The following is a 23,083-nucleotide window of genomic DNA, read 5'->3' on the forward strand; positions in this document are numbered from 1 at the left end:
ACTGAACTGTACTAATAACTGTAGTAATAGTAACGCTACACAAAATATTTTAAATATACGTTTAAAAGACGTTGTGACGACACGCAATCCGTTTCCGTTTCGAGCGACGTCAGTGGGCGGAGTTTCCTCCTCGAATGCGAGTGTCGTCACACGCTGGGGCTTTCCTCGGTGACGCGAATGGAAAAGAGAATCAAGCTGCGGACATAATCTGAGCAATATCGCGTACTGGGCAGCAAAAAAGGACTGACATCCTCCCCTCGGGCTGGTGTTCGGGGAATGTTGTAGCGGACACCACTAGGGTGATATTTGTCATATTTACAAGACAGTTGGTTGAATGTACATGGTGTACAGTAGCACCGAAGCTCACTGCGTACCGCCCTATTCTGCCTCAGTTGCCTCCAATACTATCAGATCCATCTGACGGTAAGTGCCCAACAGATCTGTCGTCATGGTTACGCTTTAGAATCCGTTTAGAGTCATTTTGTGCTATATGATTCCAAAATACAGTGATGTTCTGATGTTGACCAAGTGTTTTGGGATCATTGTGTGTGATATCAGGACATATCCCAGGCCACTGATCAACATTGTTTTGTTTTTCTGTTGACTCTTCTTTAAGTGCAGTAATGCGACACAAATAAATAAATAGTAAATAAACTAGTTGTTTTAAACATTGGCGATTTTATTTGTGTTTTAGTAGGTAAGTTACTATAGAACTTGACATATATATAAAATGTTTACATAGGTGTGTGTGTGTGTGTGTATATATATATATATATATATATATATATATATAAAATACATATTTATAGTCATGTTATTACATTGTATATATATTTAAATAAATGATAGTGATTAACTTGATTTAGTAGTTCAATTTGAACTAGGCAGGACGCAAAAAGCTAAAATTTAAATATAGGCTAAATATTTATAAAACATTAAATATAGTGTATGTACTAACCTTTGTATATTTACATGGAACGTAATTTATCCTAAATATCTCATATTTACATATTTAGGGGGCAAAGTTATGCAATATTTATATTACATGTGCACAGTGTACGTAATCACCTTTTTTTTATTGAGGAGAGGCTTTGTCCTTCCTTGTCTGCTGTGTTGACTCTGGCCGGGTCTCTATGTGTTGCTTCCTCAACTCCTTTCTAAATATAGAGCGTATAGTCCGTCATGAACTTTACAGTATTTCATGAAATCATTGTAACTGTACACATGTGTTGGGAGTTTTGGTAACACTTCTCCATCTAGTGTAAAGCAAGGAATGCACAGAATGACTTCAGTTTCATTTCTTCTTTTGCCTCACCAAACATACGGTTAATTCCAGTTTTTCTTGTCTTATTTTTCTGAATTATTTGGTTATCCTTTTTACCCGTAACCCTCCATGTGACTTTCTCGAACTGATAAAATCGAGGTCTTTAGTTTCACAGGAACCATGTTTTTTCTTTTGTTCCAGCCTCCCTCACACAATAGTCAGTGAGTGTGAATGTGGCCTACTGGTGTTAGTCATGTTTTGTCTTGAATATTGTCAGTGAAACTTTGTACAGCGCATTCATGAAAAGGCATACGTTATATGAGATTTTGACTTCTATGAGGATACAACAGGATTAGGTGAGCTGGAGAACAGACAGCCTGCTTCTGAATGGTACATGGATAAACACAAGCACCTGCTCCGCACAGACACTCTTACCGGCTCGCAGTTAAAGGAACACTCCGACTTTTTGGGACTTTAGCCTATTCACCTTATCCCCCAGAGTTAGATAAGTCCATACATACCTTTTTCATCTCCGTGCGTGCTATAAGTCTGTTTGACGCACCCACCGCTAGCCTAGCTTAGCACAAAGACTGGATGTAAATGGTTGCAGCTAGCATACTAATCCAAATAAGTGACAAAATAAAACAAACATTTTTCTATTTACATGTTGTGATTTGTATAGTCACAGAGTGTACAAAAAACAAAGTCACATGAGACAGACATATTTTAACCGTATAAATACTGGGAACTATATTCTCTGAAGGCGAAGCACTGCTACTTGGGCGGAGTGATAACCGCAGCACCTGAGACGCGCCTTTCATTAAAGGGATAGTTCGCCCAAAAATAAAAATTCTGTCATAATATACTCACCCTAAAGTTGTTTTAAACCTGTATGAGTTTCTTTCTTCTGCTTAACACAAAAGAAGATATTTTGAAGAATGTCAGTAACCAAACAGTTGATGGACCCCATTGACTTCCATAGTATTTTTTTAGGGGGGCCCATCAACTCTTTAGTTATCCATATTCTTCAAAATATCTTCTTTTGTGTTCAGCAGAAGAAAGAAACTCATGCAGGTTTGGAACAACTCATATTGAGTGTGTGTGAAATCAACAATACTTTTAACCTACTTTGTGCAATATGATACAGATTGGATTTAGAGCTGCACGATTAATCATTAAAGATCGCGATATTATTCCTAATGACAACGATTCGGCTATACTTTGACAAGTACAGTTGTCATGTATAGTTATAAAACAGCTTCACAAACAGTCTTTTCAAGCACACGGTATCATTGTTTCTATCACAGCACAGGAGTACTGGGATACAAGTCTATAGTTCAGATGTAAACACTGATGTCTACGGTAGTGATCAAAATAGAGTAAATCACTTTTTAAAAGTGACTTTACGCTGCAAATAAAGATTGTATTAATTATAGCATTACAGCAGTTAGTGGCAACAGGCGACTGTCAAAAATGTAAGGCTATTTGTCATTGAATCATTCATGCAAGAGATTCGTTCAAAAACTAGTAATGACACAAGTGAAGTCATTGAATCATTCATTCAACCATTCAAATTAATTACTTTTTTTTTTTAAATAGACTGCAACAATTACCGTTTTGTCAGACCCTCTGTACTTGCGATTTTTTTTTTGTTGTCTATTCAGAATCATGGGAGAATCTCAATTTTAGACAAAAAAATGGTTATCCATAATCGTGCAGCTCTAATGCACACGGAAACAAGACAGCAGGACACATGCAGGCTTTGCCGGGAACAATAAGCCTCAGTGGATCTTCAGATGTGACTCGAATGGTTATGTAATGGCCAGCGAACCAGTAGCCCACCTGTACACCAATGGAGCGTGTGTGTGTGTGTGTGTGTGTGAGATAGAGACAGGCTGAGCGCGGTCTGGGGCTGTAGGACGATATGAAAGTGCTGAGGTGTGGTTTCAGGGTCTGACGCGGGCGGAAACGCAGAGACAGTGTCAGTCTAGCTCCCTCTTATCTCTCACAGTGATGAGTTTGTCAGTAACGTGCTGGCAGGAGGCCAAACACAATATTATTTTCTAGATTCTCCTTTTGTGTTAGTGTCGAATTTAATTTAGCTTTCCGACACTGTGTCCTCATTCTCTGCTGTTTTGCAAACCTATGCTGACTTGTAGTCTATTTATGGTTCATTTGTGGTTTCTGTTAATAATTAATTTTCTGAATGTTTTTGTGACGTGTTGATAAATGGTATGGAAAAAAAAACACAATTCATTCTGAAACAAAACTTTACAGTGAGAGATTATGAAACTAATATTATTGTTCCTTCCTTGTAAGGGGTGTCTCTTACAGTAAGTGTCTGTAGTAAGGATCTGCTTTCATTTCGACTTTAGCTGCAGTTTCCTTTATTCAATAAGAAAACCTATAGCTAATATGGAAGCAATATTCTCAATACAACAAAGTATTTAAAGGTATAGTTCACCCGACCATTCTGTCATCATTTACTCGCCCTCAAGTCGTTCCAAACCTGTATGAGTTTCTTTCTTCTGCTGAACACAAAAGATATTTTGAAGAATATGGATAACCCAACATGTGATGGGCCCCATTCATTGACTTCCATAGTATAGAAAAAAATACTATGAAAGTCAATGGGTCCCATCAACTGTTTTGTTAGCCTACATTCTTCAAAATATCTTCTGTCAGGTTTGGAAAAACTTGAGGGTGAGTAAATGATGACAGAATTTAAATTGTGTGTGAATTATCCCTTTAAGACGAAGATCATAAGTAATTTGCTTGCATTTGATTATTATTGACATAGAAATAGTGGAACATTTATTTATTTATTTTATATCATAACCTTTTTTGTTTATCTCTTGGTGTAAATGTAAAAAATCCCTGATTTTCAATGTGGTATCACACCTTTGGACCACAGAACAAAACGAAAAAATCCCAGACTGACAGAATTTCCCCTTTCTACACGATCTTAATCTTTTTAATGGTTTTTTTCTCTTGTGTGTGTTTTTTTATTTTTTATTTACTCTGCATGTTATTACAAACTGACTGTGTGATAAAACCTGCGAGAACTAAACCAAACTTGTGGTAACGGAGATCCATCCTTCATCAAACCAAGCCTGTGAGCTTATGCTGTGGATTGTTCCAACCGCTTTCAAAGTTTTTAAATAAACTCTTTCCTAAATGGAAAAACCAGGCTGCTGATTTCCAGTAGGCAAAAAAAGAGCTTCTTATGAATCGACATGTCATTCACAACTAATGAATAATACAGCAACGTCTGTTGTACAACAAACGCAGCCACACCCATTACACACACACACACACACACACACACACACACACACACACACACACACACACACACAGTGGCTTACGCTTTGTAAACTTGCACTCTGGTACCGAGATGTGACACAGATTTTCCAGAAACAGCTTTTGTTGTGCACCCGCTAGCATCCCTCACACACACTAAACCTCAGAGAGCACAGATGGTAATTATGTGTCATCGGTTGCATTAGCAGAGGCTGCTGAAGTGGAATGGAGGGCTATTACCATCTCAGCCCCAAGTTATATATATATATTTAAATAGATGGTGGAGACTCTTTTTCATTGAACCTGCTATGATTCAACACCCACTTCATCAATCTGCCTGTTTAGAATAGGCAGATCTGCTGAGATGATATCGAATTTTCCAGTTTCCATCAGACTCGTGCATTTTTTATGCGTCTCTTGGTCATGTACAGTATAGAGCGCGGTGATTGTTGCATCCTCCTGTCATAATGGGTCAAGACATCAGGACAGTGGCTGTGAGCAATGGCAAAGCACTCTGTGGAAAAGTGGGTCATACTGACTGCTGTCACTGCGTACCTCGCATATCCATGAACGCCAGCAGAAAACAGGCTTGCTTTACTTTATCCGCTTTATGCTGCGTCTCTTGGTCATATACAGTGCTTACTGTCCATTTATGTTAAAACTAGTGCTGTCAAATCGATTAATCGTGATTTATCGCATCTAACAAAAGTTTGTGTTTACATGATGTGTGTGTGACGTATATATATATATATTATATTATATTTATGTACTGTATATTATATATACATATGTGTGTCTGTGTATATACAGTTTATAGGCCTATATATATATAATTTTGATGTTAGATGCGATTAATCGATTTGACAGCACTAGTTAAAACACTCTCTAAAATGCAGCTATAATGGTTTTATAAATGTACCATGTTAATACTGTGTTTTTGGACACATAATAATAAAGTACCCTAAAATAAAACACATTGCATATGGATATAGACATTGTTTATTTTATAGGTTTTTGCACATTATGACGAAATTACTGTAATTACAAGATTACGACTTGTAAAAAGCACATAATTACAACATGTAAACCGGGGTTTTTTTTTTTTTTTTTAGAGAGAGCTTCGAATTGTACCATCTGATGTGCATGTTCATTTCTGAATTAAAAATGATTTTGATATTTTTGTTGTGGGCATAAATTAAAAAGAATATCAGGGTGATACACCAGTCCTGATATCATAATGAAGACAAAAGTATGATGTTCTTGAAAATAAAACCTTGACATCACTTTCTTTTTTTTATACATATTTTTTAATAAAACTTTTTTTAAAACTTTTATTTATGACAAGGCAAGTGTAGTTCAAAATGTCATGTGGTGTGTGATTGCACAAAAAAAAATATATTTCTGATATTTTTTTTTAAAATCACCTTAAAATATATATTTACTGCTTTTTTGTATTCAAGATGCAGGGAAAATATGTTGTTACCTTTAACTTGGTGGTTACACCACATGACGTTTTCAAAATTAAGTTATTAAAATCATTATTAAACTGAAACTCCTTGAAATAGTATAAATGTTTAACACTTTATTTGACAGTGTAATTGTTACATATGTTATATGTAGTTACTATACTAATAACTATAAATTATGCATAATAACACATAACTAACCCTAAACCAGACCCTAACCCTATAGTAAGGACATGTAGTTAATTAATATTACTCGGTACTTAAATGTATAATTACACAGTAACAAAGATCACTTAAAATAAAGTGTAACCAAAACCATATGAACACGATACAAATACAAAGAGTACTTTATTAAGAACGTGTATTTTCAACAAGATTTCCCTTTTTTTCTTTCCCTTCCTTGTCATTGACAGTGACACGCTTATTTGTCACTGACCCTTTAGCAGATCTACTATGTTATAATAACACTTGGATGTATAAGTGCACTGACAGCTTTACACTTGCATGGTGGTCTCTTTCCCTTCCCCCTCCCACAAGTAAACAGATTTGTGCTACGCAGGCATTAGTTCAGGGGTCATCAGAGCAGGAAACCAGGAAACAACAGTCTTAGATCAAAGTATGTGTTTTTTATTATTTCTTGAGTAGAAATATGTACCAGAGAGATTGACACAGATTATGTTGGCCTACAAAAAAAAATAAAAAATTCCTCTGTTAGTATGACATTTGCAGACCGTATTGATTGATGTCCCTCTCAAATATAAATAAATGAATAAAGTCCAGTGGAGGCATGCGCTCATGCGTTATGTGATGTATGGTGTTAATATCTGCCGTGTGTGTGTGTGTTCATGAGGGTCAGAGTCACTGTGAGGGTCCTTGTTTGCTGTGTTCGTAGTGGGAATTACCATGGCAACTGCACTAGCAGCGCAGTGTGAAGTGGAGAGGGAGCGCTCGAGTGTGTGAGAGTGAGGATGAGAGGGTGTCATCAACAGTGAGACACAAAGAAAATGAGAGAAGTAAAATCCATCACAAGAAGGAAAGACAGATCATTTTTATGACAGATATCAGTATTTAACAAGTTTAATGTCACAGTACCAATTACTTCCTCAACTGTGTGGTTTTTAATCGTCTGGTAAGTGGTTTATTCATCAGTACTGTCAGGCAGTCACTTCAGGAGTCCAGAGCATGAAGAGTTAACCGTGAAATGAAAAGAGATTGAGAATAAAAGAAGGGAGGAGTGTGTGTACGTGAGCGTGAGCGTGCACTGAGCATGCTCCTCCTGCAGGCTGTCTGTGCCCTGTGCTAACTTCCTGTGCTATTTCTCTTCCTCAACAGACCGGCTGATTCAGAAGGAGAGAACAGCAGACTGGAGCACTAGCCGAGGCAAAAGACGACGGAAGACGAGCTCTCAGGATTACCATATTTTGAGCCTGATTCATTTTTTTACCAACTTTCTAGCTGTCTTTAAACGCCCCGTTTTTAATTGACAGTATCTGTCAGTTTTGTAGAACGTAACAAATTTTGGGTGCAACAATTTGTTTTTGTTTCCTGACTAACATTTACAAGAAGATTGTTGGAGTGTAAGGACTTTGCTTCCATCCCTTTTTTTTACTCTATTTGTCTAGTTTCTCTTTCTGTTTATTGTTTAAACACGACTCCCTGAGGAAGATATGACTTCATTAATGGAATTCTCCCAACAGGGAAACTAACTGGGATTTGTTGAGACATTGACAAACATTATTTTGTGTATCTGGAGTGTACGTGTTCTTGAGGTTTTGGGCTTCACTGCAATCGTTCCGTGGAAGGAACCAAGGCGCATCACGAGAACTCCTCTAACCCAAGCTCGCTGACCTCTCTAAGGACTCAAGTGGGAGAATATTACAAGGTTGTTCTTGGGAAATGGGATCTGAAAAGGACTCTGAATCACCCCACTCCTCTGTTAGTGGCATTCCCAATCCGAAATGCCGTGGGCCGGGCAAGAAGCAAGGCAGGATCTCTTTTCATAGTCTCTTCCATGGCAAACGCGGATCCAGGGGGAACAAGGCTAATGTGGGCACTCCTCTCGCGCAACAGCTGCACCAACAGCAACAACTCCAGCAACAGCAGCTTCTCCAGCCTCCCACACCCACAAATGTGTCGTCAGACCCGTCTATGGCAGACCCGGCCGAGGCTTTATCCGCTAGCCAGGCCTCTTTGGGAGGTCAAGAACTCCTAGAGTGTCCCTTGTGCCTGGTGCGTCAACCTGCGGAGCAGCTTCCTGAGCTCCAGGGATGCAGCCACCGATCTTGCCTGTGCTGTCTAAGGCAGTACTTTCGTATCGAGATTACGGAGAGCCGAGTGCAGCTCAGCTGTCCGGAGTGCGCCGAGCGACTTGCCCCACGGCAGGTGGCCCTCATCTTGGACGATCCCAACCTGATGGAGAAGTATGAAGAGTTCCTGCTGCGCCGCTGCCTGGCATCGGACCCTGATTGCCGATGGTGTCCTGCTCCGGACTGTGGGTAAGACTGGGATGGGGTTGGGATGTCAGGGAGTCGTAAAAGCTACACAATACCCTGTTTGTTTTGAATAGGAGGTGTTGTTTCATATACACTACATGGCCAAAGCTTGTGGACCCTGAGTTTGGCAAGATTCCCAAATTCCAGTGAAGATGTGTCATGCAAAATACAGTGATGTTCTAGAGAATTGTGGTTGTGGCAACAGTTTGAGGAGGGCCATTTCGGTTTCACTATGATTATTCCCCTGTGCACAAAGTGAGCTCATTATAGAAATGATTTACTGAGTAAATTATGTGTTAGAACTTGACTAGCCTAAAGCCTAAAGACATGTGATGAAGTGAATCCAAAGGTGACGCTTTGATTTGAAAGTTGGTAGGGACATATTGCAAGGAGGCAGGGGACAAACCTAAGATTATAATTCATAAAATATATAATAAATATTTTTTTAAAAATCGATTAGACAGAATTAAATTCCCTCAATTCACAATTTCCTATTTTCTCTGACACATAATAGCTATGACTGCTGACTTTCTGATATCTAGTGACTTCACTATGAATCCTCCCATCACACTCCATTTCACTCATTTTGAATGCTTTTAGTTCCTGTGAAATCATAAAACAATATGCAACCTAATCTGCTAATCTAACTGGTATGCATCTTCTGAAAATCCGATGCTATTTTGTATAGTGATGCATCAAAATTTCGCCAACCTAAAATATAGTATTGGAGGACCGAAATCATTGACAGAAACCATTTAATTAGCATTTCTCCGATGATAAGTTTTGTGTTTCAGCGTCTGTTTCGTGTACACAGCGTGGATGAGCTAGACCAGGTACACATATCGGCTCATTGCGCCAGAACTTTAATTTATCACGAGAACATGACACCCTGAACAGCATAGCGAGTTAAGTTACCTAATTACCCAAATGTAATTACTGCAACTTTATTTTCCGTTTAGTTTTTAGGGTAAATGAAAACTTTAATTTCGGTTTCGGTGTTCCAGTGAAAAAAAGTCATGCTGGAAACTTGGCACAACAGTAAGTGACAACTTAAAAAGAAATAAAAATTGCGCAAACTTGTGATTTCTGGCACTGAAGGCTATAGACAGTACTCTGAGTCACTTCAGCTCATGTTTGGAGTCTTCTGAAATCCGAGAATCGCCCCTGACGTAAGCATCCATTGAGCAATGAGAATTTCAGAGAGGCGGCTCCAGCTCTCGATATCAGCCAACCACAGCTCTTCCCTCAGCTCTACCCTCAAAACAGAGCTTACGCACTCATATTCGTCAAACACTCTCTAGTGTGTTGGCATCCTAAAATTACCCAAACGTTGGCTGAGAGATTCTTCGCCCAGTATACTCTTGTGTGTGAATGGGAGCAAATCCAGCAATGTTCCAAGATCTACTGAGAAAACCGTCCCAAGAGAATGGAAGCTGTTAGGAAGAACCAATTTTTAATTAAAGCCAACGGTTTTGAAATTTCCTTTTTGAAAAGGGTGTGGCATTCTGGCATAAAAATACTTTAGGCCATATTGTGTATTAAATGCATGTATATGTAATGCAGAGGGATTCAATAGAAGTAAGGGGACATATTTCACAGTTTCGCTTGTTCTGTGAGCTTTAGCAAGTGTAGGAGGCACTTGGACAGTTATAGGGAACACTTGCGCTTATGTGGGAAGCCTAGTTTAGCTGATGTGTCATTCTGTGCGACTGTGATTTACTTCAGAGGCCTTTTACAACCTGTCCTAGGTTTGTCAATCATAATGGTGTGCTGGTGACCCATATTTAAGGGACATGAATCTTTTTTGCGTCACTGCCACTTCCTATAAGGCCCACGACTGATACTGAGGGGTTTCCAGATGGTCTGGGAATTTTTCAAAAAGGCCATTTTGTCCATTAGACATCACAATATTGTCTGGGGTTAGTAAGTTGCATCATATAGGGTTGTGAAAAAAGTGTGACTTTTTTTTGCTGCAGGACACATTAAGGTTCACCGAGATGTTTAGTTTGCCTCTTTTTAGACTAAATAGGAATCTCCCACGACAATACAAGCACACACACTTTTCTGTTCATTCAGTCTCAGAAACTCAAGGAAAAGCTCCCCCTGTAGATGTTGCTGCCTGAGTGTCAGTTCCAGTCCATGGTGCTGTTTATTACCCATCAGCCCACCAACCAGCTCTGCTTCAGCTAGATTGAAAGTCCAGAGCTGCCAATGGGAGAAAGGAATGGCTTGTTTCTCTCTCCCTCAGTCATGTGTTGCGATGGCAACTTAGATGCGGCACAGAGGTAGAGTTGCTATGGGTAACTGAGGCTGGTATTTGATTAAGACAATCATTGGCTACTCACTTGACCGTGTGTGCATGCCACGGTGTCTTTGTGAGCCTCAAAATAGAGTGTTGATTTCATTGTCTTCAATCCTATTGCGTGTTCTAGGATACAATAATCATGTGTAATGAGGTCTGCTTCGGCTTGACTCTACGTGTAGGGTGTGTGTGTGTGCCAGTACGTGCAGGTAATTGGAAGCTCTTTTTGTAGGACATAACAGTTCTCCATTGCAGCTGAGCTGATTAATGAGGTGTCAGCTGGAGGAGGAATGTTTTCTTCAGAAGCTGCTTTACCTTCGGCCTTACAGGCCAAAACTTGCACTTAAAATTAAAGGCATTGTTTTTGTCACGCATTAATGAAAGCTAGACAAGGAAGCTGGAGTCAAGTTTTATTTGAACTTGAATCGACTTGTTCTATTGCCACTGTTTATTCAGTCATAAAAAAAAGTGATTTCTTTCCAGATTTAACGTCAAGGTTTTTTATGATTTAATAATATGTTTATCAGAGTGTTTACCTGTGTAGTTTTTTCTTAAGGTCTAAAGTAGAATTTGGCAAAAAAAAAGTAATGTTCTTAGGAAAGGAATAAAATGCAACTGGATTACTTGGAAACTCCCTCAGCTGGAACATACTGACTGTGCAATGAAGCCTCCCTTTTCATTTTCCATAATGTAGTAGTGTCTGTACCTGCTAATGTTTTCCTTGACTTTAAAAGGAATTTGACATTACAAAGAATCTGAGTAGGGAACACACTGATATTATCTCCTATTATATCCTAGTGTATGTGATTACTTTGGGGTTTTGTCAAAAGGAAAAAATAAGGTCATTTATATAATTGCATTCTATGGAAGCTTGTTTCCGCCACTGAATAAAAAATAAAAAAGGTAATTGCGAAATTTTATCTCACAATTCTGACTTTTTTCTCACAATTGCGAGTTTACATATTGCAATTCTTAATTATTTTCCCAGAATTGCATGATATAAAGTTGGAATTGTGTTGTAATATCAGAATTGCGTGTTATAGTCACAATTGCATGTTATAATGTCACAATTGCGTGATATAAAGTCACACTTGCGTGTTATGTCAGAATTATGAGATTTAAACTCGCAATTCTGTGTTGGGGAAGTCAAAAGTCTGCAATTCTGACTTTATAACATGCAATTGCAACTTCATATTGCGCAATTCTGACTTTATATCTCACAACGCGAGTTTATATAATGCAATTCTGAGAAAAAAAGTCAGAATTGGGAGTTTATATCATGCAAACTTGCAATTGTAAACTCGCAATTGTGAGAGAAAAAGTCGTAATTATCTTTTACTTTTTTTATTCCATGGCGGAAACAAGCTTACATTGCAATTTTATTCAAAGTTGTTCTCTATGTTTGTGCTTATGGTGTAATAAAAAAAACAAGATCTGTGAAGTCTGAGACATTCACATGGCCCACATATTCCTAAAATACCATGATATTACTATAATTTTGGGCACTACCATGATGCTATTTTTAGAGTACCATGGAAATACCATACTATTACAGTCTGATACCATCTCTCTATCATGTACTTCTGTGTAAGAGCAGATTGCACAAAACTAGGTATAATGATATCTCATGTTACATAAATCATAGATTCTCTAGGAGAGTCAGTTGACCTGCTTGCATTGTTCCCCTGCCAGTTTTGCAGTCATCGCCTCTGGATGTGCCAGCTGCCCCAGGCTGGTGTGTCGAAGAGAAGGGTGTGGTGCTGAGTTCTGTTACCACTGCAAGCAAGCTTGGCATCCTAACCAGACCTGTGACTCTGCCCGCCAGCAGAGGGCGCTGTCCTTGAGAACACACAGTAACCATTCACCCAGCTACACGGCTGAGCAGGGACATAGTGAGTATTCAGCCATCAGTCCACCATCTTCTTTCTCATAAACTTACAGTGAAGGGGAGAATCAAGCCATATCTAGAGACTGTAATATCAGAGATTTGGAGTTAGTCTCTTTTTACCTGGGCTAGGAGGCAACCACCTAGCAACGCCCTAGAAACCACCCAGATCCCCCAGTAACAACCTAGAAGCCTCCCAGAAACCACCCTGATCACATTGGCAACCACATAGCAACAAAAAACACTCAGAACACCTTAGTAACTGCATATAAATGCCCTAGTAACCTTTTAAAACACCCTAGCTACAACCTAGTGATGTCTTAGAAACCACCTAAAGTACCCTTGCTAGAAACCAGTTAGTAGTGCCCTAGAAATCACCAGGACTTCCTAAGCAACCACCTAGCAACAAAAACACTCAGAACAAATTAGCAACTGCAAATAAAAGCCCTGGTAACCACACATAATTGCTAATCAAACAACCAAGTAATGCCCTAAAAACCACCCAAATAACCCTGGCAACTTCCTAGAAACCATCTAGAAGTCCCCTAGAAACCACCATGATCACCTTAGCAACCACCTAGCAACAAAAAAAACACTCCAATCATGTTAGTAACTGCATAGCAATGTCCTGGTAACCACTTAGAATACCCTAGTTACAACCTAGTGATGTCTTAGAAACCATCCAAAATACCCTAGCAACCAGCTAGTAGTGCCCTCGAAACCACCAGGATTTCCTTAGCAACCACATAGCAACAAAAAACACTCAGAACAACTTAGCAAATGCATAGCAAAGCCCTGGTAACCACCCAGAATTGTCAAGCAAACCTAAAAACCTACCAACAACAACACTGAGAAGCCCTTAACTGTACAGCAATGCCCTGGTAACCAACCAGAGCACCCTAGCAACCACATAGTAATATTCTAGAGACCGCCTTGAATACTGTAACATTCAATCAGCAGCTCCTTAGAAGCCACCCAGATCAAATTAGCAACCCCCTAGTGACAAAAAAAATACTCAGAACACCTCAGCAACTGCATAGCAAGATTATTAATTGAGGTTTCTCTTTCCCTAAAGGACGATGCTCTCTCCTCCTCCTCGCTAGTTTCTCTCTAACCTCCCGAATTAAAGCGGGAGTCTGCTAACGTCTCTCTCCCCTCTCTTATTCCCGTCTGACATTCAGAGAACGCTTCCTCAGCACTTACTGTTTACAGCAGATTCTGTCTGCCTGTACAATTCCTAAATCCCAACCCTTTAATCCCCACTCAGCTGATGACATCAAGCCTTGCCCCCGATGCGGTGCCTACATCATCAAGATGAACGACGGCAGCTGTAATCACATGACCTGTGCTGTGTGCGGCTGTGAGTTCTGCTGGCTCTGTATGAAGGAGATTTCAGACCTGCACTACCTCAGGTACCTTTTGCTAGTTATATCAGTGGGAATTTATCAAACTACTTGTTTGATTCTAAAAAATACTAATTATATACGGTGTCTTCTCAGTCCATCAGGTTGTACATTCTGGGGAAAGAAGCCATGGAGTCGCAAAAAGAAGATTCTGTGGCAGCTGGGCACTTTGATTGGTGCGCCGGTGGGCATCACTCTAATCGCTGGCATCGCAGTTCCTGCTATGGTTATCGGCATCCCCGTTTACATTGGACGCAAGGTGCGCTATGCCAACATCCCATCTTTCCCAGCAGCACTACAGTTTAGATGTTAATGAAACCTTTATCAGTTGTTATCAGGAACACAATTTCCTTAAAAAGCCTGGGAATTTCCCTCCGCCACGTTGCTCAACCAGCTTAACCGCGTTTGATATCGCCATAATTCTGGGACAATGACTTCCTGCTGAAAAATACAGAGGACGCATTGTTTTATAGATTTGGTTCAGATTTTGAAGCTTTAGGATCAGATCTTTTAATTTAGCAGATAAAAGCTCATTTGTGTCAGTGCGATAACACAGCTGCTGTTTGTCACAGATCCACTCGCACTACGAGGGCAAGAAAACGTCACATCACAGGAGGAATCTCGCCATTACTGGTGGTGTGGCTCTGTCAATCATCACAGCTCCAGTCATCGCTGCTGTCAGTGTGGGTGAGTATCCCTGAAAACAATTACATTCATACCGTTTAAAAGTTTGGGATCAGTAAGTTTTTTTATTTTTTTATTAAAGAAATTCAAACTTTTATTCAGCAAGGAGGCATTCAATTGATCAAAAGTGAGAGTAAAGACTTTTACATGGTTACAAAATAATTTTTTATTCATCAAATAATACAGATTTTATTTATTTATTACAGTTTCCACAAAAATATTGTAACTGTTTTCAACTGTGGTAATAATAAGAATGTTTCTTGAGCAGCAAATCAGCATATTAGTTGAAATGCATCCTTATCAGTTGGTAATGTTAGACGTTTTGTAATACAAAGTAACTTTTTTGGTGCAGACTTGTCATTTTAAAGGGATGGTTTCCTCTTCCTCGTGTTATTCTAGACACGTTTGACTTTCTTTCTTCTGTTTAGAGAATATGTTAGCCACGTTCACAAATCAGACTGATCCGTTTCGCTCTAGTTCAACTCATTGACTAACAGCAAATCAATAACGAATATAAATTTCCATCTGTTCATCACACAAAGCTATCATATGGCTTCAGAAGACATGGAAAATAAGACGGTGTACATTGTATAGACTGCTTATATATATGACATTTTATGATACTCTTTTGATGCTTCCTTTTGTTCCTACCTTCCTATCTAAAGATTGTAAGCTTCAGTTCCCGTTGATTGTAATGGACTCTATTGACGCTTCTGCATTCAGCCTCAGAGGCAACCGCAACTTCCAGTGCAGCACAGTGTATGGGAAATATGAGAAAATGTAATCTAGAGGGAGTGTTTCACAAAAGAACAAAGCGATATGTGATATATTTAAAGCTTGTGGAACTCATTACTGAATCGTTCAGTATTGATCAAAGACTGTAAAGAAGATGGACAACTTGTCTCTACTCTCCACTGTAGAAAAGTGAAGCCACAATATCCCAGAAACGGCCGTTGTGGATATTGTGGCTTCACTTTTCTACAGTGGAGAGTAGAGGGACAACTTGTCTCAGTATGTATTGAAGCAATAAGCCCTGCGAAGCCGTGTTTTACGTAAGGGTTAATACCCGACGAGGTGTCCATTGTCAGGTTTTAATGGACGACGGCAAGGTGTGAACCGGCCGACGCGCAGCGGAGGACGGTTGCCTCCGCCGAAGTCCATTAAAACCTGACAATGGACACCTCGAAGGGCATTAACCCGCTTATACCATGGTCACTTGCCAAATAACACATTTTTAAAACATTAGTTTATATTTTAATTAGTTTTACAATCGAAATCTAAAGTTACAAGTTACAAACAATAACTTGGTTTCCTTGGTTACGCCTGACAGTTTATTTAGGTGTCCTCTATCACTTTTTAACGGACACCCTGCAGCCAATCAGAATCAAGTATTCACCCAGACCATGGTATAAAGTGGATTTAGAACATCTAAGGGGTGTTTGGCACGACGCGGAACTGAGTTTGAAAAGGTTGCTTCTATAAAACGGTTACTTCTTAAAAATATTCCTTTTAATATTTATTTTATTCATAAAATAAACACCAGCAACAAAAAATATAATGTTATAACATATTTATTCCTCCGCCAAGCAATCTAGTTCCAAAGAGGTTGCTAAGCAACACATGCAGCAACAAAGAATCACAAGCTTCAGTTGCGCAGTAACACTAATGTAATGCGGTCACAGGTGTGTGTTTGTTGAGTAATTTACAACGACTTCGAACGCGGCTCAACTAATCAGAATCAAGGACTGGAACAATCCGTTTTATAAGTTACTTTTTATAGCATCAAATAACTAACCAAAACCAAACTTACAAACACTTGAACACCTAGCTTGAACGCTTAAACTTCAGCGTGATACGAACTACCTAAAATCCATATAATTAAAAATATCGGAATAAATATGTTTCACATGTAATTTTTTTTTGTTTGTTTGGCTCGCATCCCATTCGATTACATGGAGAGGGCGGGGTTTATGACATATACTGCAAGCAGCCATCAGGGGGCGATCAAAGGACGTGTGCAGCACACTTGGTTTTAATATACTAAAATGTTATATTTATTTACTATAGTTATAGATAGTATTTTACTGTATATATACACTATATCATAATGTAATTAGTTGTGACCGACAGTTATTAGAAATATGACAGAAAGGGTTTGCTACTACCACAGCTTGCTATGGGAAAATAGCAGCGGAAATACTAGAATTACAGTACATCAACTCTCGCTTTAACTCAAATCCCAAAGTTTGACTACAGCTCCATATCTGTCTCTTCCCTACAGGCATTGGTGTCCCCATCATGTTGGCGTATGTGTATGGTGTTGTGCCTATCTCTCTGTGCCGGGGCGGGGGCTGTGGGGTGAGCCGGGGGAAAGGTCGCGGTGTTAGGATAGACTTTGATGAGGATGACGGGCCTATTACAGGTAAGAAAAAGAGGATTGATCAAGTGATATCATCTGGGTTAAACCTATTCAGTGTATTGACCCGTCAACCGGACACTTTCTCTCTGTAGTTGCTGATGCATGGCGAGCGCTGAAGTCTCCCAGCCTGGGCGAGAGCAGTTTGGAGGGAGGAGCCAGCGGCCTCAGTACCACCTCTCCAAGCGAGGGCCTATCCGTCGCCCCGGGGGGTCTGGGAGACACGCCACACTTCAACACACTAGCAGGAGGAGCACTCGGTGCGAGGACAGGAAAATACAGCAGGTATGTGGGTATTCAGGGCATGCTGGGTTATTCTGTGTACTGTATGGTAAATATAGATGAGCTGCACTGTAAATACGGGTAGTGTTCTTGTTTTCATGGAAACATGTTTATGTTTTAGGCTGGAGGTGCAGGGGACAGAGCTGGGAAAGGAAAGTGCCGGCAGGGAGACGGGCAGTTTGGGAGCAGCCAGTGACTGCGCCAGCACAAGGGGCATGGCAGGATCTATCACTTCCTCTTACACCTTACCTGACAGGTGTGAAAGCCACTCTGAATAATCACATCTGCACGACTAATAAATGTACACAACCGGTCAAAAGTTTGGGGTCAGTAAAATTGTATATTGTTGTAAGATGTCTCTTCTGCTGACCAAAGCTTGTAATCTTGTTAAATATTATTATAATTGTAAAAAAAAAAACTTTCATTTTAATTTGAAGTAATTTCAAAAGCTGAATTTTCAGCATCATTACTCTTTAGCGTCACATGATCCTTCACAAATCATTCTCATATGCTGATTCGCTGTTTAAGAAACATTCTTATTATTAATGTTGAAAACAGTTGTGCTGCTTAATATTTATGTGGAAACCTTGATACATTTTGTTCAGGATACTTTGATAAATAGAAAGCTCAAAGGAACTGCATTTATTTGGAAAAAAAAAATTGTAACAATGTAAAAGTCTTTACTGTCACTTTTGATCAATTTAAGGCATGTTTGCTGAATAAACGTTTTTTTCTTTTTCCTTACCGACCCCAAACTTTTTGACAGTAGTGTGTATCAGTACCGCTATGGTTATCAGCCAATATTAGAGATTGAAAATAATAATAATAATAATTGATGATAATATTTATATACTTTATCAATATTGGTCAATATTAGATTTTTAATAGCTCATATTGATTTTCCTTATTTTTACATTTAGATTACCTTTGCTGTCATCTAATGCTCACTTAAAGTGGATATTTAAAACACAAATAAATGAACTGTTAAATGTAATATTTAGCAAATCTAAAAATTAATATCCGTTTTTCATACTGTACCTTATAATGTTGTGATGCCTAAATACATTCGTAGCATCTACAATTATTTTAGTTTTTGATTTAGACTAAATATTATACAATTTAAAAAATGCCCATTATTGGTCTTTGGCTTTAACACGCTTATCAGTACCAACCAGTATTTTTAATATTGGTGCATCCATAAGAAAAATATGAAATAGTAGCAGCTTTGATACATTCTCCTGTAAATGAGAATATGACACTTCATCTCACCTTTTCTATGACCTGTTGTGTTTCAGAGAGGGCACAAACCTTGAGATCCAAGTGGACATCGAAACTAAACCTAGCCATCTGTGTCTAACCACTGAAGAGGACTTGGCTCCGCCCACTGTTGCCATGGTGCCCGGCTCGGGGGAGGAGCCTCAGGACTGCAGTTCCCGCAGGAGCGGGGTTGTCCTGGATTCCCCTCTGGGCCTGTCGCCAGGAATGTCACTCAGGGAGGGTCTCCGAGACGTCACCCTCGCTCAGCCGGAGAGCATCCGCAGCGACCTGGAGATGTCCGACACGCAGTCAGACGACATCGCGGAGCTCACGTCCGACGACTGCGACTCGCCCCGTCCCAAGAGCTGCCACCCCGCCCCCCCGCCGCAGACCACCTGCAGAGCCTTGAACCCCACCGACAGCCTGCACTGTCCCGACAATGTCATCCTTTACGTGTGAGAGAGACTCTCGCCATTGCACAAAGCCAACCATTTCTGAGCTTATGACTTGTTAATGCTTTACCTGTTATTTTGCTGCTTTTTATAAATATTAAAACACCTTACTTGCATCCAGACAACTCATGATGGAACTGACAGCTCATCGCTCTGCTCTCCTGTCCCGTCTCTTAATTACAGGCACGGACAGGTCCTCTACCTCTTCAGAAATTCATACTGTTATTCATTAGTTGGTGTTTACTTCTCGATGGAGCAATGCCTTCAGCGAAAAAAAAAAAAAAAGAAAAAGCGGTACCATCGTGGCCAGAAGAATTTCCTTAGATAACAAACAAACAGACAAATAAAGCTACAAAGTGAAATGTCGCCAAGCACATGTATACGTGAGTGGTTTGTATGTGGATGACACATGACAGTATTGTTTGTATGTTTGTTATTCTTGGGTTTTTTAAATCGATGATTTTGCATGCGCTGCGCTAGTATTGTTTTCGGTCACGTTTGCACAGAAGAACACACACTTTAGAGTGAGAGAGATCAGTATGGAGTAAGGTCAGTCTGAACTTCACTAGCGGACAGTTTGACTTGAATCACTGACTGCCTGCCTTACAGACCGAGCACGCGCTCTCAGATCCCTTACACTGTCTGTGACTCACTGACTACACTGTTTGTGCCCTCTCGAGCTGAGAGCTGAGAGACGGATGTATGTGTGGATCATGTTTACCAGTGTTGATTTTATTGCTGGGTATTAAATCATATAGTATATCAAGGATGGAACTGACATTCACATGCATGTCTGTTGTTATTAATGTTATTATTTTATTATGTTTTTTTTGGCCTATTTTATCTCTTTCTTAAGCACATGGCTTTTCAAGCGTTTCATTTTGCGCGATTGCAGTTTCATTTCCAGTTTGTTTTGCCCGCTAGCTGGACGGATGGATGGAGAGAGATGGGTTGGTTGGATGGATGAGCACTCCTGCACTTTATCCAACTATTTATCATTGTTCTACATTGTAGGCTTATATTTATGCACTCCCTTTTTTTTTTTTTTTGGATTTAAGCTTCTCTGGGAAATGTTTGAATGCCGTAGTTATAATTTTGTTATTTAATTTTGGATGTAATGAAATATTGTCATTTTGTTTTGCATTCTTAACATGCTTTCTGAATCTCATAATTATATTTGGCTGCAGAGAGAATCCTCGGTTTTTACATGTAATGATGGATTAGCTTTGTCTTGTAATCACAAAAAAATGGATTTGTGGTTGTCACATCTTATGCTCTCTTTTTTTTTTTGGTTGTGTGAAGATGCGTTTATATTTTTAGGTTTAAGAGCGGATTGTGAAAACTACTTGATAATTTGAGTATAAACTGGTTATTGTGAAATGAGTGTTAACAACTAAATTCAGTTACGTAAGCAATATGCTGAAGAGAAGGTGTGTTCAATCTGGCGTTGTTTTGTACATCCCCACAAAGATAACTGCACTGGCTGTGAGTGTTTGAAACAACATAAAAAAATTAAACATTTCCTCCTTTGTGGCAAGTTTGGACTCTTTTCATACTTTATGGCAAATTTTGTAACTGTAATTGTGGTATGTTCAAACTGTGAGTAGAAAACCTGCAGACCTAATGATCAAACGCATGCTCTCAAAACATATGAGGCTCATGTTTGGATTAAAGACTGAAAAACTGGTTGTAAAATTAATCAGAAATACAATATATTGCTTAATTCATCTGTAAATTTTGTAATTTTATAGTTTATACAGTTTATACTAAAGGTTCAGTGCAAGCTTATTAAGTAAAAATCAAATATTAAAACTTAAACTAAATGAAAAAGAGAAAGTAAACTGAAAAAGGTCTAAATCTAAAAAATAACTAAATGGAAATAAATAACAACTAAAACTTGAACCAGTGTTATATTAATATTTACTAATAATAAAATAAACACGGTTTCAGGCTTCGATTCAAAATACCTGAATTGAAAATACCAAAAATATGCCAACACTGCCCTCTACTGTGCGTGTGCAACATTGACGTCAGAATGTTTGCAGCAGTGTCGTAAAGAAGCAGCGTCTGGTTTACGGCAGCGGACAGGTCGTGAGTGAACTGTGGGCCCAAGGAAGGTTATAGTGACTCTGAGCCGAACGGTCAGTGTTTGCATTTACAATTTGAGAGCTTTTGTATCTTATGTGACGTTTATAAATATACCAGCTCTAATGTAAACATTTTGCTGTAGATGCATTACATTAGAATAAACACATTTGGCTGTATCGTTATCTGGCCTGCCGTTAGGCTAGCAAGTTAGCCAACAGCAAGACGGAAGATACCAATACAGCTTGTTTATTCTACACTGATAAAGGAAACAAGTGCAAATGTTACATTTAATATTAACCAATTGCATTATCTGACAGATCGCTTGTTGATTTTAACGCCAGTTTATAAATGTCCCATTACTAGACATAAACATTAACTAGGTCGTTCAACAACTCTCTTGAATAGCTAAAACGTTTATATTAGATGAAAGCATAATACGTATCTGAAGGCACATAGCTGTAATATATACGGTATAATAATTTAGGCATGTCAGCTGTCAACATGCCAATGATAAACAAGTTTTGGAGATCTCAGTAGTTGCATATAACCACTTTTCAAAATTGACCATTCTTTATTTATTTGTTTATGGGATATTGCAGTATTTCTTATTTACCCTTGAAAAACATATGAATATATGTGCTGTCGTAATCTTTAATCAAAATAACTTCCCCTCTCTCATGACATCTCTTCTCTGATGACGTGTTTACTGGCGCGAGGGCGGGGCAACCTGTCAATCACATGAGAGCAGCAATAGCAAACCACAACGATCCAATCAGTTCCTGCCCAACATTTTTTCTTGTTCGGAAGCTGTTTCACTCAGATGACATTGTCACAGTTGGGAAGAAAAGACTATCGCAACTTCTGTTTCAGGCTGACTTACGTGCCTGAAGAGTGCCAGAAATGTATAAACATTGAGGTGTAATTTATTAGAACAAAAGTGAACAACTGCTTTGTTCATTGTTTTTAGGCATGATTGCATTATTTTTACATAGAATATTTCTGTTCATTTCCTAGAATCATGCCGTTCATTGACCTCCAGACAAAGCTCGGGATTAATGTGGACCGGTGGCTCTTGGCTCAGAGTGGGGAACAGCCACAGAAGCGGGCCGCTCGCTGTCATGCCTTCGAGAAGGAGTGGATAGAGTGCGCCCACGGCATCGGCCAGAACCGGGCCAAAAAGGAGTGCAAGCTGGAGTTGGAAGACTTCTATGAGTGCTTGCACCACCAAAAGACTGTGAGTAATTTCTGAAATATTCAAGCAATGTATTTGAGGTTGTTCACATTACTAACATAATTATCACTCCTTACAGCACGAGCGCTTATATGAGATCCGTAAGCAGAAGAAGAAGATGATTAAAGAGGGAACTTACACTCCCCCTCTGCACCACACAGGCAGTGAAGATGCCCGGCCGTGAGTCCAGCAACCCCAGACCCCAGAATATACAATCACTCGCAACACAGTCATATACTGTTGTATAGTTCATTTCTTGCTCATGTATTATAATATTGCTGTATCAACATTGCTTAATGTTCAAGAAATAAATATAATGATTCCATGTCATTGGTGTTGTCTATAATATATGTTATATTTAGGGTAAATATGCAATACAACTCAAAAGGGATAGTTTAGCCAAAACTGAAAACTCTTGTCATCCCTTACTCACCCATATGTCACTCCAAACCTGTATGGCATTCTTTCTTCTGTGGAACTGGAACATTAAAGGAACATTTTCAGATATATTGTTCCTCCATACAATGGAAGTCGATGGTCACCAAAACTGAGTGGTTT

The 23,083-nt window shown here is 39.2% G+C and overlaps 2 protein-coding genes across 3 annotated transcripts; both read left to right on the top strand.

Annotated features, from left to right (window-relative positions):
• The first annotated feature begins 157 nt into the window (after nucleotides 1–157).
• Nucleotides 158–20,742, top strand: rnf19b (ring finger protein 19B). 2 transcript variants are annotated; one of them, XM_079589757.1, is made up of 11 exons: nucleotides 158–423; nucleotides 7,366–7,610; nucleotides 7,731–8,528; nucleotides 12,520–12,719; nucleotides 13,980–14,124; nucleotides 14,212–14,374; nucleotides 14,688–14,802; nucleotides 17,081–17,221; nucleotides 17,311–17,500; nucleotides 17,619–17,753; nucleotides 18,793–20,742. In XM_079589757.1, the coding sequence occupies exons 3-11, from the start codon at nucleotides 7,930–7,932 to the stop codon at nucleotides 19,211–19,213; spliced, it is 2,109 nt and encodes a 702-aa protein (XP_079445883.1). In that variant the 5' UTR covers nucleotides 158–423; nucleotides 7,366–7,610; nucleotides 7,731–7,929; the 3' UTR covers nucleotides 19,214–20,742. The 2 variants fall into 2 exon arrangements, with proteins under 2 accessions (XP_079445883.1, XP_079445884.1); XM_079589758.1 differs by having other exon boundaries at nucleotides 168–423; nucleotides 7,366–8,528; nucleotides 17,619–17,823; nucleotides 18,793–19,476.
• A 464-nt stretch (nucleotides 20,743–21,206) lies between these two features.
• ndufs5 (NADH:ubiquinone oxidoreductase subunit S5) lies at nucleotides 21,207–22,850 on the top strand. The gene is made up of 3 exons (XM_079591357.1): nucleotides 21,207–21,347; nucleotides 22,309–22,528; nucleotides 22,605–22,850. Exons 2-3 carry the CDS (start codon nucleotides 22,313–22,315, stop codon nucleotides 22,707–22,709), a joined length of 321 nt encoding a protein of 106 aa, XP_079447483.1. The 5' UTR covers nucleotides 21,207–21,347; nucleotides 22,309–22,312; the 3' UTR covers nucleotides 22,710–22,850.
• The last annotated feature ends 233 nt before the right edge of the window (nucleotides 22,851–23,083 follow it).

Source organism: Phoxinus phoxinus, assembly GCF_949152265.1.
Source record: "Phoxinus phoxinus genome assembly, chromosome: 19".
Classification (NCBI taxonomy): domain Eukaryota; kingdom Metazoa; phylum Chordata; class Actinopteri; order Cypriniformes; family Leuciscidae; genus Phoxinus; species Phoxinus phoxinus.